A 17,241-nucleotide genomic window follows, 5' to 3' on the forward strand; every position below is an offset into this window, starting at 1 on the left:
CTTTTCAAAACATCCCCACGGCTGAGTCTGAGGCCAGCGCTCTGGCCCTGATTGGTGAAAGCTTAGCGAGGTGTTTCAGGGCTCAGTGACGATGTTATCACATAATAAGAGGCCTTAATGGGCTTCCAACTGTTTGTTTGAAAGGCTCCCGTAATGACAGGGATCAACTGATAACAGCCTCAGCAACACACTGCAGAGAGCCATCAGACCTTCTCACAGATGAACAAACGCCATTGCACGCTTATTCAGATATCAGCAGCTACAGTGGGAGTCTGCAGCACACCCAGGTTGAAGAGAGGCACTGAGGTTTTCTGGATCTTCCATTTATGCATTAAGCAAAAAGAAAAGCTTACTATGCGGACATGTGCAAACACAGTCGGCCCACCCCTTCCCATCCCTCTTCTGTCTCTTCCCACCTCCTTGCAAAACAGGTATTTCCAAAGAACTCTGGTGCCAAGACAGAGCACCGCCATGGGAGGTGCTCTGGCAGGTCAGCACAGTGTGCACATCTAAACAAAAGGTAGGTGTCACCCAGGGTACCTTTCTTACAACAATTACGCAAAAAACTCTGAAGTTGTGCAAGCATGAAGAGCTACTGACTGCACACACACACACAAAGATACACGGTGAAATTTCCACAGTGCTACTCCCTTTATGTGAAAGGTATTTTCTCAGTCTGGCGTACAGACAAGCCTGACAACAATGAGCAGGACTGTTAAGTCAACTCCTGAAGAAGTAGAAGGAGAAGAAAAAGAGGGCCTGGGGAATGTCCAAACCGAGGCCCTTTGTCTTCCCCACTAACATTTAAGAGAGCGGGGAATGAGACTGCTGTCAGCAAAATGACTTGTAACATTCCTTGTCAAGGGATACACCAATAGGATGTTTTAAAAGCAGATAAAAAAAAACAACAGAGAGTTTTCCACTGAGCTGCCAGCATTTAAACTGAACTAAGATGTATTTTTGTACAGTGAAACGCAGAATTAGTCCAGCAGGCAATTCTTTTAATATTCAACTGACAGGCATTTATTTGACATTCAAGCAATAGCTGCAGCTCGTAATGTAAACATAATGAAATAGTAAATTGTGACAGTAAACACCATTCAACCAGCACGGCTATGTTAATATAGAGACACTTAAAAAAACATGTCAGTCTCGACAAATTGAAGCTAACTGTCACTGTGATCCTGACTTGATCTTTGTCCCCAGCTTTTCTCACACTCTGACCCGAAGCTTAAACCAAATAACTGCAGTCCTTAACCCCTGCGAACGATACTACTGCGAGCGTGGATGTGTCAGTACAAGCAGTCGTGTATGAAGCCCCAGTGCATGTGGTTGCCTGCGTCTGTTTGTGCTTTGATACTTGTTTTTGTTTTAAGTCATGCCAGCATAAAAACCATAAAGAATCCATCTGTCAGCGTGGTGGGATTTCATTCTGCGTCAGGGGTATGTTTCTAGTTTTTAGATGAAAGAACTGCTGTGTGTGTGTGTGTGTGTGTGTGTGTGTGTGTGTGTGTGTGTGTGTGTGTGTGTGTGTGTGTGTGTGTGTGTGTGTGTGTGTGTGTGTGTGGCTTCATGAGAGAGAACCAGACAGAGAGCAAAAGAAACTGAGAGGGAAGAGTGTCTCCGAGTGCATGTTTGCCTGTGTGTATATATATGTGTGTGTGTGTTTTTGCTGGGTGTGTTCTTGGATTCCACCACACCAGGACATTACCCCCAGGTGCTCGCTCTCTCTCTCTCTCTGGTTCTGTGAAAATACCTTGAGGATTAGGTGGGCAGTGGCAGTGAGAAGGAAGAGAGGGGGTGAGGTAGTGATTGACGGCTGAAAGGCTGGAGAGGTGCTCAGGCATGCTGCGGTGGTGGTGGGGGGAGTAGGGGGCTGCACACACAGGCAGGCTCCGCGCTCAGCTGTTGCCACCCACACCCATTATTACTCCTCCACTACCACACACCACCACCACCTGCCGCCCCTTTAACACTGCACCCAGATCAGATTTCAAATAACTTCTGCTTACCTTTACCTCATGGCTTAACCTCAACAAAAGTGCTCATTCTTTTCTCTCGCTCTCTCTTCTGGCATTATTATCATCAGTGAATTATACCGCAGTGGTTCCACACAAGGATCCTCCCTGACCTAGAATCCTGTTGCTGATTAGTGGTTTTGAGACAAGCAGGTGTTTTGAACAACGAGAAATGTACGTCGGCACCGTGCGTTTCATCTTGCTAGTTTTTGCACAACAGAAAAAGACTCTGGATTGCCAACAATCTCCTCTTTGTGCTCTGTTCTCTATACATCATCCCCGTCTCAGCGCTTCAGAATGTAACAGTGCCCCCTATGGTCAAGCATAGAAGTACACAGTTGACAGGGGAACGCTGCTGTGAATCAAGTCCAGTGTCTAGCTCACCTTTCATTTTAATTATACGATCAGTCACCGCTGTCCAAGTCAAATGTTTGAACTGCATTAGTACTCATTTTAACTATTTTGATGCTCAGTACTCATCACTTAATACATAATTCAATGTGTTTTGTCTATAATTACAGACTTGTGCATTATCTGCCTCACAAAAGCTCTGTGAGAGGTCCAGGCACGCACACGCGCACGGATACACGCACGCATCGTGAAGCCAGAGCCAGAGCTTGCGGTCATAACCACACCATCTACAAGCATAAAGCATATAAGGAAACCACAGGAGCAGAGTAATCATTGTACTGATGAAAGTAGACTTTTTCCTCATGGTCTCTTTGGGGGATTTTTTTCTACCACTGGTCCTATATCACAAACAGACGCTAAAGTTTTCCATTTCCACAAAATTACACATAATGTAGTGCAATTTAAATTAAGCCATATTTCCCCTTTTCCAGTAGATGGTGTTTAATGCGACCTGACTAAAAATAAAGTAATGGCCGTATGCATTCTTGGAACTGAGATGGAAAATGAGAGGAAAGGCAAGTCAAGCACAAACACACAGAGTAATGAAAATGACTTACAGAGAGCAGCCATCTCTTTGGGCAGGTCAGCCCCAAATCTCCCAAACAGGCTGCTGTTGGCCAGCAGGTCGAAGGGGGAGTGGCTTCTCATGGAGTTGAAGGGAAAGGGGTACACAGCAGGTGGGAAGCCGGTCATGTGACCCACCTGCTGTTCCCTGTTTGTAGCCATGGCGACGGATCACCCAGGGTCCACAGCAGGCGGCTGGCTGAAGGTAACGGCTCTTTCGACACCTGGAATCCTCCACAAGGCTGAGATGTGTGTCCGTCGAAGAGTCTTAAGACGTGGAGAACGTATGGGCGACAGGGGGCCTCGGAGGTACTGAAGGATAGGTGGACTCCACTTTAGAAGAGTCCTGCTGTCTCTTTTCTGCAGATGAGAGGATAAGAGTAAATAATTTCCTATTAATTTAATTCCACATAAAATATAAGAATAAGTTCTTTTGATTGGCATGAACATGATGATACGATTAGTGTTTTGTTTGATGCTAAGATCTGCTCTAGATTCAACAAACAGGATTCACCTCACATCAACTCTGATTCCATCTGGGTCCGATAATAGTTCATCCACAGTTTTAATGCGAGAAGGATGTGTAAACTTCATACCAACAGGTATGAGCGAATGGGAAGGAAAGAGGAAGTGAGGAAGGATGAGATGGCGAGAACCATAACAGATAGAGAGAAAAAGAATGAGTAGGCTCGGAGAGGGAAAAGCCAGAAAGAAAAGAAAAAAACTGGGACTGGGTGAGGGGAAAAGAAAATAAGAAAGAAGTTTGGAAAAAGTTATAACAGTGAAGAGTGGGAAGGAAGGAGGGAGGAGGAAAAGAGAGGGGGAGAGAGAGAGGGAGCTCTTGTACAGTTTTGAAGAGCTTCCAGACTTCTACAGTGATTCCAGGCTATACCATATGATTTAAATCACCAGAACTCTATTATAAAGAGCTCCTCTGTTCCTGCTGCCAGCCTAGCACAGCAGCCTGCCTCTTTGCCTCTTTCCCCTAGGACCAGGGGCCCAGACACGGGGTCCAGAGCATGAAGAAGGGAGGAGGGGGGGTCGATGAGTAGGGAAAATGAGATCCACTGATTGCTAACTGCTGCTGTCACTTCCAACTATCTTCTCTTGAGGTCAGGCTCCCATCCCACAGAGTCATTTTGGCTGTAGCCTCCTGCAGCCTTCTCGTCACTTTGACACCACACAGTGGGCATAGACAAGTCAGGCTCAAGTGCAGACAAGGCTGCAGTTATGCCCCTCTGTCGACTCTCAATGCAAAAAGGGGGGGTGAAATATAAAAGAGGCCTCCCATTTTCTTTTTCATGTTTTCCTTTTGCTTGTGCTTCCTTAGTGTGATTTCATGAGTGGGTGGTGTGATCAGCTTGTTTTTTATATGTGGCTTTGAAAAAGAGCAGAGCCAAGGAATTTGGAACTGCTGTGGCTTGTGAATCTGGGAGAAAAGACAGGGAAAAAATCCTGGTAATGAATTCGGTATAAACAAAGAAATGGAGGGGTGGGGTGGTGGGGTGGGGGTGGTGGAAAGATCTAAGGCTAAACCAGTGAACTGCTGAACTGAGCGAAAAAGCACAGTGGAACAGTGACAGGGTCTGGGCACATGGGGGCACTAAGAGGTGGCGCCATGCCCGGGAAAAAAGAAGGGAGAGCTTTCCAAGAAGCACACATATGCGCCACACACGCAATCAAGCACTCAAAAACTCCACACATCACATGTGTGAGAGCATCCCCTAACACACGCACACATATGAACGCACACACACCTCTCACCCCGTGCCTTTTTCCAGGGCTCTGGCTCCCTCCCTGCCTCTCTTTCTGGCTCTTTCTCTTTCAACAGAGCCAGTTAATTACACCCTACTGCTGCAGGCAGCTTCAAACCACCACTAATTTAGAGTTCCATTACAGTAAACTGTTCCACATGTGCATCCAGGGCCCAGGCAGGCTCGGGTGGCCACGTTTCAGGAAGGAGCAGCCGCGGATAGGCACCCACCCCCATCCTGCCAACACAGCCATACTGCCATCTTTCTTCTTCTTTCCTTCTTTCTCTCTGTTTTACGTCTTTACTTTTTCCAGTATATTTCTCCTCCAACCTACCTTGGACCCCACCCCACCCCTTCCACTTCTGACCCGCCTACACCTCTTCTACATAATCATATCCTTATACCCAGTCTTATCCTCTGTGCCCCATCCCTCCATCCTTCCACTGCTTATACAACTTGTACCATGACCCTGCGTAGTGATTCCACTGTGCAGCCAAGGCGCAAAAACATTACTGGAGACATCACACGATTTCACACTGGGCCTAATGAGAGAAGAGGTACAGACTGCAAAAACAAGACTGCCAGCAACGCGTAGCCTCATAATGTGCATGTGTGTGCGGGTTATGAGTATGTACTTGGCAAGCGTTCGGGCCATTTGGAGATCTGCTTCAAGAACTCAAACCAGACCAGGCCCCATAGAGGCAGCACAATGTGTCTGCAAGAGCTGGAAGAGAGAGGAGGATAAAAGAAATGGGTGACTGTGTGAGAAAAAGAAGACTGACAGCGGAGTTTACAAATCAGTGCGTGTGAATTATGTATTCTGACAGGAGGAAAGCGTGGCATATTAATTCAGAAATTAAGTTTAAAACGGTCTGAGAGACAGTCCAGAGGCTGAATTCTACCAGAATAACGCATCCACTTAACACACTGTTTGCTGCTACAACTACACATGTTTCTTTTCCAAATATTTATTTATAAGTGACTTATGTATGTATGTATGTATATATATGTATATATTGTACTATTCTTAGTTAGCGTATTGTCTGTCTTGTCTTAATGTTGGTTTAAAATGGAGCACTGTAACAAAAAATAATTTCCCCCAGGGATCAATAAAGTATTCTGATTCTGATTCTGATTCTGATTCTGATTCTAAACCACAGCTCCACTCCACATTCAAATATGTGTTGCAAAACAAAGGCATTAAAAAAAAGAAAGAAAAAGAACACTTAGAAGGAAAAGAACTGAAGCACAGAGCCTTTTAAAATAGAACCCAGTAACGTTACGCTCCCTAAACACAATAATGAATTAATAAAAGAGTTGGCGCCAGAGTTTTTTAATGAGTCACATCAGCCCAGCAGCTTTTTACAGAGCCATTTATGTTTTATGTTGGGTCCTGTGGTAGGCTCACTTCGCCAGCCCGTCTGGGGCTATAAGGGGATAAGGGGAATTTGGAGTGACCTCATCCCCTGTTAGCCAGGGCCAAATGGGCATGGAGGGCCTCCCCACTTCCCCTGAGCCTGGGGGGCACACAGGAGGCAGCAGGCAGCCAGGCAAGCAAGGAGCACCAGGGCCAGCTATGGGTGGGTTTACGGCTGCTGCTGGGACTTTCCATCATTGCCTAAGAGAGGTGCACTGTAGCAGTTTAAATTTGCTTTGGTTTGTTTCTGTAAATAGTGTCAGAGCTCACTGCAGTCCATCATGTTAGACTAAAGTCATTGGTTACACTTGAGATAATCCAATGATTTTCATGTAGCAAATGAAGTTGGATCAATCAACCTGGCAATATGGAGACAATGCAACAAGATCAGGCATGCGTGCGGAGAAGGAGATTCTCTTGTTTGCTGAGGAGTTTTGTGGAGAAGACGGAGCAAAATGAAAAATCAAGTAAGAGTTAAAAAGAAAGCGAGAGAGAGAGAGAGAGAGAGAGAGAGAGACAACAGTTCCCACAGATTGAATGTCTGTCAGACAAAGGGTATCAAGTCCTCTGTGAGCAAAACAACAATTGTGCCTTAACTGTTGTGACAGAGCCCCTCAGGCAATAAGAACTGCAGTCAAACATAACAAATAAATCACAGCATCTCAGGAAGCTCTGCACCACACTACCAAGCGAGGCAGCTGTTTTTTTTAACTCTGCAAAAGAAACCACAGGTGATTACTCGGCATACGCGAGCAGGACTCTGGATGCCATGACTTTCCTGGTTTGTTTACCGGTTGAGGTTCTTATTCCAGTCAGTGAGAACACAGAAGAATATTCAGTTAGAATTTTATATTTGTATGGCTATAAAGGCACTTTTCCCCACTCTTACCACACTGACACAGAGACCTCTCTTTGTTTCATTTCTCCAGAAACTGAGCGAGTTCACAGATTTTTTGTCGAGCTTCATCAACTCAGCAGAGGGTCAAAATATACATGTTTCTGTGAGGTAAAATTAAAAACTGTGGAACTGTGGAACTATCCTGTGCAGAGCAGAAACCCAGCGCCTTTACCAGAAGTTCTGAATTGTACATTCACAGCCTCGAGATAAATGAACTGTGCCATCTATCCTGGCAGGGAAAACATCCTCTCACTCTTTTTCCACTTCTGACTTGCCCACTCCTGTCAGTTTTTTGACAGAAAACTGTGCATGCCTTCCAGGCACTGTCTTTAAACTGCTGACATCACAAAGTGAGTTATGTTCATTAACTCTATAAAGGAAATGATGTGTTGCAAAGAGTTATATTTTAAGTAGTTTGTACACCAAGCTGTTAAAGAATGATTTCAAAGTCCAGGTGTCCAAACTGCACCAACGGACCAGTGTTTCAACATCTCGGAGCTAAAAACACGTTTACTGTTATAATCACTGCTTGACATGCCCACATCCAGCCTTCAAAAGCCGTTAATGGATTCAGAGCTGCACAGGCAAATTTAAACGCTCCTACTGAAACAGGTTCACGGGTGATCTTGTTGCAAACGTCAGCAGTACTTTACCTGAGAAAACAATAGCCGTGACGCTTTTATCTGATGCAAAGCTGACAGCTTCCACTCTTTCAACAAGTAGCTGGTTAATGGCTCCAAAATGACAGACGCTCCAAACACAGTTGCATTCCATCACCTGAAACTTGTTTGACATCTGCCTGTTCTTGGAATCACACAAATACCATATCCTTGAAGCAACAATGCAAAGAAGCACCTCTGTGTAATCGTTTGTCACTTAAAAAAGGGATTGTTTTTTCCTCTTTTTTTGTTAAAGAGCGCCATGACTGTCACTGTCACCTAGTCACTATTTTAAAATAATTTTTCTGCTCTCACTTAATCATAATGTCACATAACGATCTGAGTTGACATGCACTTGTGAGAAGAGCTATGGAAAGAGTGAGAACACACAGTGAGACATAAAACGCTTTGCGACATGATGAAGTCATCCTGACTGCTTGCCGTTTCCATGATGCGCCTCTCTCTGCAGTACACAACACAGAGACTTTTAGCAGTTGGTCAAGCAAAACAGGAAAACATGCAATGATGAGGAAAAGGGCAAGTGGCAGTAAGCAAACATGACAAATATAGAGAGAGGCGGAGAAAAAAAAGGTGAGGGAAGAAACTTTAAAATAGCAGCAGTGTGAAAGTCAAAGTCTGTGCTGCTAATATGTCTGTGTAGGAAGACGTAAAGGAAGAACTGGTAAGGATCCACGGAGGCAACAATGGAGGGGTTTCCCTTCCTAAACACACGCTGAAAACAATCCTCTCTGTGTAGAGCGAAGAGTAATGGATGGGTTTCACCACTGCTGCCTTTAGCCGCAGGACTCAAAGCAGCAGTCAGACACATGCAGGCCCAAACACACACACACACATAAGCAAGCACAGCATTCAAAAGGCCACACTTTCACACAAGTTCATCTTTTTTTGCCATTGGCACAAGGTCTTTTAACGAGAACTTGGGTGGAGGCTTAGATGTAAATCCTCACATCAGAATGGCACACCTGCAAAAACAGACATAGGAAATGGCGTGCAGATAGCTTCCTGGTTAATTATAGTGCGGCAGCAGAGAGCCCCTCGATTTTCCTAAACCACCTGTCTAACCCCTCCCCACCACTTCGCCTTAATTGCTAAAGAAATTCCAGAAGAAGACAGGTATCAACAACTCCCTGATTTACCACTCAAAGTCATGTCACAAAGAAGGATTGTTAGCAGATTTTGCAAGGCAGACGATTTCCTGGCTCAACTGCTGTTTCAGTAATTCCACCAAAACCAAGGATTTATCAACAGCACCTACACACAGAAACACACAAACAAAGAGACGTACACACACAGCTTTGGCATTACTAAACTTTGACGGATTTATAGGAGATAAAGGGGCGATCGTGACTCAAGAGTTGGGAGTTCGCCTTGTAATTGGAAGGTTGCAGGTTCGAGCCCCGGCTTGGACAGTCTCGGTCGTTGTGTCCTTGGGCAAGACACTTCACCCGTTGCCTACTGGTGGTGGTCAGAGGGCCCGGTGGCGCCAGTGTCCGGCAGCCTCGCCTCTGTCAGTGCGCCCCAGGGTGGCTGTGGCTACAATGTAGCTGCCATCACCAGTGTGTGAATGTGTGTGTGAATGGGTGGATGACTGGATATGTAAAGCGCTTTGGGGTCCTTAGGGACTAGTAAGGCGCTATATAAATACAGGCCATTTACCATAAAATATTCTTTTATTGCTGTATACCATACTTAGAACTAAAGAAATTACCACTAGCTGTACAGGGTAATAAAATGTATTATCTGCTATGTATTAGTTTTAAAGTTATTGCTTTAATTGAAATACAGCATATTGCACCAGTATATGCTACTAATCAGTAATGACAGATGATACAGCATGTGAGCAACATTGATATTGAGAGGATGTTTTCAAGGCCAGTGATGCAACACTGCACACAGGTATACTGAGCTAAGGCACACACTTATCTGGTGTGCAAAACAGCAAACACATTAATAATTGATTCCAAACTGTCATGGAAGACAAGCAATTTGCCGTGGCTGCGCACCATGAAGGTAAAGCTGCTTCTGTATGGGTACCCTGTCCTTGAATAAGGCCCAAGAGCGCTTTGCTGAAGGCGAAAAGTGCTGTGACATTTTTCTGCCACAGAAATGAGCTCGGCTTCTTCCACTCCAGATGACACGACTTGTCACACTGATAGACCAAAGCGGAGGGGAAACATAGAAACCACTGGCCTTCGAGCAGGCCTCCCTCACTGGGCCAAGTGGCTGTTTATTTCCAATTCACTTTAATTAGCCTGTTCCTCATGCGAAATACATCCAGTTCACCGCCAAGTGTCAGCAGGTGGAAAGCCAAGGGATTCAAGGAAGGCAGTTTACCGTGGCTTTGTTGCTCACCAGTGGAGCGACAAAGCCAAACACTGTGGAGGACACTCTGAACTCTATCTGATATCCAGATCACACAGCATTAAATGCACTGTGTTACACATGCCTGTAACAAGCTGAACCTGTTAACCTAGCACAGATGCCAGCATCAATAAATAATCTTCTCTGACATCATAGCTAAATAACTGTGGGAGCACAATTAATAAACATCCCACAAAACTAAAACCGGGGTTACGGGCACACCTCACTCCAGAGGAATTAGTCTCCGTTGTTTAAAATATGGAAAACAACACTCGTGTTTTCCAAGTGTTCATATGGTGGTTATAAAAAATGGAGAAAAAAAACAGGTCAAGGACTGGTGACTCCTCTAGTGAATACACATCAAACACATGCAATTGTGTACACACTGACACACACATACACACGCACACATATGCTAATAATAAAGAGCTCCACAGGCACTGGGTAACACTTGAAACACTCGCTAATAAGCACATGTGTGCACATGCAGGCATACACACATGCTCGAGTATGTTTTCACATAAACTCTGTGTCGCTCTCGTGTTTATGAAGCACAAAGAAGCAAACATACTGAAACAGGCGCATCCAAACAAACACGTGTGGGGACGTTTTAGTGTTTACACATGAAAATCTGCTCGGACTTTGTAACACAATGATTAATTGTCTCAAAGTCTCTCAAGTGTCTCGCACATTCGGTCTCTGTCTTCAATTAAAACGGCTGAACCAGTCTCAGAAGAGAATGCACTCTCTCACACACACACACAGACACACACTCTGTTAGCAGTAAAAGAGAGAGAGAGAAAAATAAAAAGCAAGCATCCACGAAAGTTAGCGACTCTAAACTTTTAAAGTTCAAATTACTTACGAGATGTCGAGCTGATGATGCAGACGGGGAGATAAAGCACTCGACAAAAGGGTCCGATGACCGGAGCGAGCCAATGAAAAGGAGGAAAGATGTGTGCACATTCAACAGAGTCCTTCTAACAGCAAAGACAGAGCAGCAGTGAGTCTCTCTCTCTCCCTCCCTGTCTCTGCCACCCTCCTCCTCCTTTTCCAGTCTCTACCTTTTAAAAATCAGTCTTTCACTCTCCAAATACAGGCACACACTCTCTCACTCACTTAGAAATAATTATACTCTGATTCATAAAGCCTTCCTTTGTCACGTGACCCCGACGCTTCAAATATACAGCACATTTTTTCACAAGCCACAAAATGCCTGGAGGGAAGAAAAGGGCCCAGAGAGCTTAAGTTTCTGTTTTTAATTCTCTCTCCCTTCTTTGTCTCTTGGGTGAATTATTTTCTCCCCCCACCTCTTAACTTCTTGGCTGAAGAGTCAGTTTACCTACAAATTGTTTGTGCATGCTGAACCGCATGTCGTGATCTTAGATCATTTGTGTTTCATCAATAAGTTAAGTAGGTTTATTAGGAGAGGATGTTTTAGTATCCCGAAGAACACAGATCATCCACTTTATATTGTTTTGATTTAACACAGACACTGTTTTAATAGCGAGCCAATCTGTTTATCCCTCTAAGAATTTCTATGATGTTTCGCTATGTAATTTATCCCTGGTGTGATCAATTTATGGAACAATCTTAATGGACTGTCTGCTCGGCACAGGCCCACACTGAAGGTGCTCCTTTTGTGTGACTCATATTTGCATTGGCCTGCGTTTTACTGCTTACAATGTTTCTGTGCCAATCTTCCCACAGTTGAGACAGTAACTTACTACTATTATTGCTATTACTAATGCTGCTACAACAACAGCACTTAACATTAAAACAGCAAGCATGAGGAGCCCTTTGAAACCCATTAAGCCAGTATTGGACACCAAATAATTGATATAATAACATTTGGCACTGGGATTAAATAAAAAACAGAACTGGGCCTTGACTGGCATGATTTTTATTTTTTTATTTTTTTGACATTTGACATGACATTTGCCTAATTACTGACAAACTTTATAAGGAATAGTTTGGGTTTTTTGTTTTTTAAGGCAGAAAATGTGTTTTTAAAAAAGCAGACCCATCTCTCTAAATATATCACTTTGGTTCCTGAATCGAAACTAGCGTTGGCACATAAGCTGCAAGGAAGTCACGAGTGAGATGGCAGGGCTGTGCAGCGACAGCAGCAGATCTGGGTGTGCCCCTGAACGTGCCCCTCTCTCCATATGAGATCATATGTTTCAGATCTGTGTTTATGTGTTTGTGGTTCTGGGCGTGTGCCCTGTTTTTTTCTGAATGTCATGTTTCTCAAGTTGTTTTGGCTATGAGGAGCACCTCAAACCTCAAAACTGGGAGGGGAAGGCACACCTCAACTGGCACCTAAACAGGCACCTCTTCATATCGACTATGGTTTCTCAGATTTACCCCCCCCCCCCCCCCACACACACACACACACCCACACCCAAAAACAAAGAGAAAAAAAGGAAGAAGAACAAACCACATACGGTCAGTGTAACTACATGCCTACTTCATTCAAACAACAGATAGGGAACAGCTAGTCTAAACAAAGCAAGTACAACACTGAAAACAAAATTAAATCAGAACTAACCTATACGTGTAATATTTACTCTGGAACTTCATCTAAAGTCGTGACTTTCAGGCCTGTTGGCCATGCATCACGGCACAATCTCCTAAATAAGATAGAATAGAATAAAAATATCCTTTATTGTTCTTCATTGGGGAACTTCATGAATCTCATAAAGCTCATAAATCTCATGGTCTGAACCGGAACTACCAAACATTGCAGCATGTGGATTTTTCTCCAAAGCTACCTGCACATCCACGGCCGTCCGCCTATTCTGTTTGTAAACCTCAGCAACTGGCCTGATGCGGAGATAGATCTTATCCTCAAACACACTGACCCCAATATGTCTGCGGGATAAAGTCAAGCCATCCTAATGAGGAAAAAAAACCTTTCGGCTTTACTCTCGTTATTCCTGTGAGCTTTCGATCTTTACGAACACATGTGGGCTACAGTAGCCCACCAAACTGTTCCTCCAGACATTTCTGATGCCGGTACAAAATCAGGGTGAATGAATGGATAAGTGGCGAGAGGCACTGTTGCCTTTTTGCAGAAACCTTATGTTCAGGAAGCACAGATCTAAGCCACACTGCAAAGAAAAAAAAAAAAACTTTGGCTGATCTTTATCTTGTTTATATTTGATTTATGTGCTGCTTATGAGGCTACTAAGGCTGATAGAAATCCCTTGAATGTTTATGAAGCACTACTAAATCAGCAGTTGTGTAATATAAAACAAGAAAGTAAATATAGCCATAGGATGCTTAAAAAAAATCACCAATTCTAATATGAGCTTTTCAAGTATGTGTGCAGCCATCAGGCCGACTTAGACCATGCATCTGTGTCAGAATGTGTAGTCAAGTGCATGAAGAGCATTGTGTGTGGCGGTGCACGGAGCATGCTGTGGCCCTTATTAAATTATGACAGTGAGCTTGGGGGGGGGGGGGGGGGGGGGGGGGGGGGGGGGGCATTTGAGCACTGTGCAGTTGCAGTAAGTGTGTGGGCACCCGTGTCTGCGTGCATGGATGAGTGTGTGTAGGCAGTAGCAGTGAGAAGGTCAGAGGTTACTAGTGTTTGTGTTTCAGTGTCAGTGAAGTGTGCTCCAGGCTGAGATTTATGATCATTGTGTCTGGGAGGCTGCAGAGTGGGGGGATAATGAAGACAGATCAGGGTGCTATCTCTCTCTCTGGGCACCACTGGAAACATGGCCTATGGCCCTTGCCATTCTCGTATCATTAACTTCAGCCCGTGACATCATAACACACTGCCCCTGACATCAATCCTAACACAGTGTGCTCTCACAAGAAGTCAAACACAGAGAGGCAATTCCTCACAGGAAGTCATCCGGCAAACACAGGCATTGTTGAGCGCATAGCTTTGCAGTTTCTCCGGGTGTGTTTATGAAGATATGAAATATTCATGGAAACATCATACTCGGGCGTGTGTTTCCACTTTAGATTCCACGTATTTGCATTTGCGGAGCAGAGAAGTAGAGGCCTGGGGCTCGCCGGCAGAGGAAAGGGAGTAAGGGCAGAAAGGAAAGAGGAAAGGGGGGATGATGCAGGGTGCAAGAGAGGGAGGAAGTGAGGTTAGAGGGGTTAAAGTGAGATATGGGGGGGTAGTACAGGGAATGTGAGAGAAAGAGGTGTGGAATAAAAAGAAAAATGGAGGGCCGGTTTGAGACACAGATGGATGTGGTGGAGTGGGGTAGGTTGAGGGGAGCATTGGCGGTGGGGAGGTGAGAAGGGGGGCAGGGAGTCGGTGTCAGTGGCGGCGGGTTTCAATCAGTAACAAGATGCCTATGATGAGATCACTATTTCCCCACATTCAGATTGATGTCATGAGAAGTTTGGTGCCGCGCTGAGACGGGCAAGGGACGCAGGGGCAACGGCACACAGCAGCTCATTTGCACAAACACATTTATGCACACACAAATGTACGCACGCCTGCTCTTTCTTGGTTAGAGTCTTATACACACATCCTGTGAAATGAAGGAGCTCATTCATCCCACCTGGCAAAGTGCGCTCATTTAGAGTCCAGCAGCCTTGAAGTAAAAACATACACAGAGGAATACTACTCACAGGAAAATGAGTTACTCATGAGCAAAGGAGAAATGTATGTGCAAGGGACCGGAGGGCATATACCAGTATGAACTCCTCTAACACAAACAAATGAACAAAAAGCTTTGAGCAGAGACAAGAGGGAGCCAAAAAAACTGTTTTACTACTACAGAAGAAATAAGAGGGGGGGGGGGGGGGGGGGGGGTAAAAGTGTGTGTGTGTCGGCACTTTTTGCGCATAACTTCGGGTGCATCCAGAGTTTGTCGACACAGCTACCAGCGTGTGTGCCAGCACATGAGCGCTCTGCCTGATCCCCAACATGTGTGTCCAATGAAAGGTGAACGGTTCTCCTGTCTATACTTTCCTCAAAAAAAAGAAAAATACAAAATCAGCCATGATGTCACCATGAACCCATCTTGAACCCACCTCTGTCAAAAAGCATTACTCCAGCCCTCCCTCTCCCTGCCTCATTTTCTGTTCCACCTCTCCCTCCTTCACACTCCTGCCTCTCAAATTCTTCACTGAGCTCCTTTTCTTTTTCATATTTCCGTATTTTTCAACATTTCCCCTCTCTGGTCCATGTCTCTTTTTTTTTCTCTCCCCCCTCCCTTCTCTTCTCATACTAAAGAACACAAGCTCTTTTTATTCTGGCAAGCATCATCTAATTGAATCACCAAAATGCACAACTGTTTGCCAAAAATGCCAGGATGTTCTGATTATCATAAACTTTGTTTAAGCTGTGGTTTTTCAGGGAGAAAAAAGAAAATGCTCCGAGTGCACGAAGAAAAGCCAAGAATAAAATAAAAAAATAAAAGCAGGAAAAAAAGAGCGATTGGGGAGAATGCAAATGAAAGAGGGGAGAGGGAAAGAGAGAGCAGTGGGGAAGAGAAGGGTGGTGGGGGCAGCCAGAAGGCAGCCAGAGAACCACATATGGAAGTGATTCTGTAATTACTGCAAATCTGTGAGCTCAAAAGGAAAGGTCTTCTTTTCCATGCCTCCTTCCCTGCATATAAAACTGCCCTTGTGAGAAACGTGGGCACTAAATACTGCACAGGGAGAGTGCACAAAAAAGTACAAGTTTTCCTTTTCTTGAGCACTTAGGCATATGTTTAGTATGCTGAAGTCAGACAAAGGTTTAATTTTGTGCATTTCTGTACAGAAGGGGGAAACAGAACAAAACTAATCATGAGGCTAATTCCGCACATTCTGCTACTGGGAAATTTCTGAGCTCAATAAACCATCCTGGACGTCAATCTAAGACTACTTTGGTGGTTCATTCTGGAATAAACTTCTCATCTACCGCACACCCGGCGTCATTCACATAACACGCAACAAGACGTGTGTGTGTGTGAGGCAGGGAGGGAGTGGGCGGTGGTGAGCCGGGTGACAGACGAGGTACGCACAGGCAGAAAGACTGTAAGAAAGTGATGAAGACTGTGTTTGAAGCCCCGGGCAGAGCAGTGCTCTCTGCAGGTGTGTATGTTGGCAGAGACTTCTCTCTCTCGCTCAGTCCCCGAATAGTTTCAGCAGCCTGTAATTATCCCGTGCCCTGCCGTAACGTGTTCTAATGATGAGTGCGTGAGTCTTCGCATACATACAGTAAACACACGCCCGGGTTGACGCCGTTTGAGCTCCGTTTACTCTTAGACACATGCAATTAATCACGGCGGTAGATGATTTATGTAAAGTACACAGTCTTACCTTCTTCTTCTTCTTCTTGGCCTTGAGAAGTTTATGCTTCGGCTTCCAACGCGAGCTTATTTATTCCACAGAAACTAAGAAGACAGAGGTTTTCTGTGAAGGAGACAAAGCAAAGTCAGTTACAGTCTTTAAAGGTGTCCTCCTTGGTGTTTGCTCTGCTTCAGGGATCTTTCAGTCATTTGTCAGATTACGATCCTTTGCCAGTCGGTCACTGTCGCGGTAGCAGCTTCAGGGGCGTCGATGGGAACCACCGTGCGGACAGATTTATGACACTACTACGCCACCTAGTGTGCGAGGGGAGGAGTGCAGCAACACTTCCGCTCAGTACGATGGAAACCACCACAAAGGTGAGCAACAAAAAAGTACACGTGTCAAAATAAAATAAAGAACACTTCAATGTGAACTTACAGAAGCTAATAAATACTAAACTTTTCCTCGTTGCCTAAAATGATATCTAATTTGAAGGAATGCAAACTTGCTATTAGCCTACTACTATACTACTACTACTATTACATTCGTGCAATCTTATAATAAACATAATAGGCTATTTAATACAGTTTTCCGACGTTAACATTCTCCTTATTGGGCTAATAGAGTCATTCAGTCGAATAGGGCCATTAAAACAATTAACTCAGTAGATTGGCTGCTGAGAAAGACTAAAGGGTTTTTTTAGGTTAGCAAAATAGTCAAATAATTTTCATTACATGTTAAAGCAAGACACTTCTTCCTATAATAAAATCCATGATAAATCCGTTTATTATTGTTGTTGTTGTTGTTGTTGTTAAGAATAAATTAGAAATAAAGTAAATGTTTGACTTGATGGCTCGTTTGTTTTTATTAAAATTAGCCTATGTCT

At 44.4% G+C, this 17,241-nt stretch overlaps 1 protein-coding gene across 1 annotated transcript in view; it reads right to left on the bottom strand.

Moving 5' to 3' along the window:
• The window catches only part of rarga (retinoic acid receptor gamma a), a 39,330-nt gene extending 22,765 nt beyond the window's left edge, over positions 1-16,565 (bottom strand). The window contains 2 exon segments of the mRNA XM_085393847.1: positions 2,987-3,353; positions 16,386-16,565. Of these exon segments, the coding sequence (XP_085249973.1) occupies positions 2,987-3,155 (169 nt within the window). The 5' untranslated portion in view covers positions 3,156-3,353; positions 16,386-16,565.
• Positions 16,566-17,241: the final 676 nt, after the last annotated feature.

This window comes from Rhamphochromis longiceps, linkage group LG20 (assembly GCF_057381845.1).
Source record: "Rhamphochromis longiceps isolate RC_006_pf linkage group LG20, R_longiceps_female_GT1.1, whole genome shotgun sequence".
Taxonomy (NCBI): Eukaryota; Metazoa; Chordata; class Actinopteri; order Cichliformes; family Cichlidae; genus Rhamphochromis; species Rhamphochromis longiceps.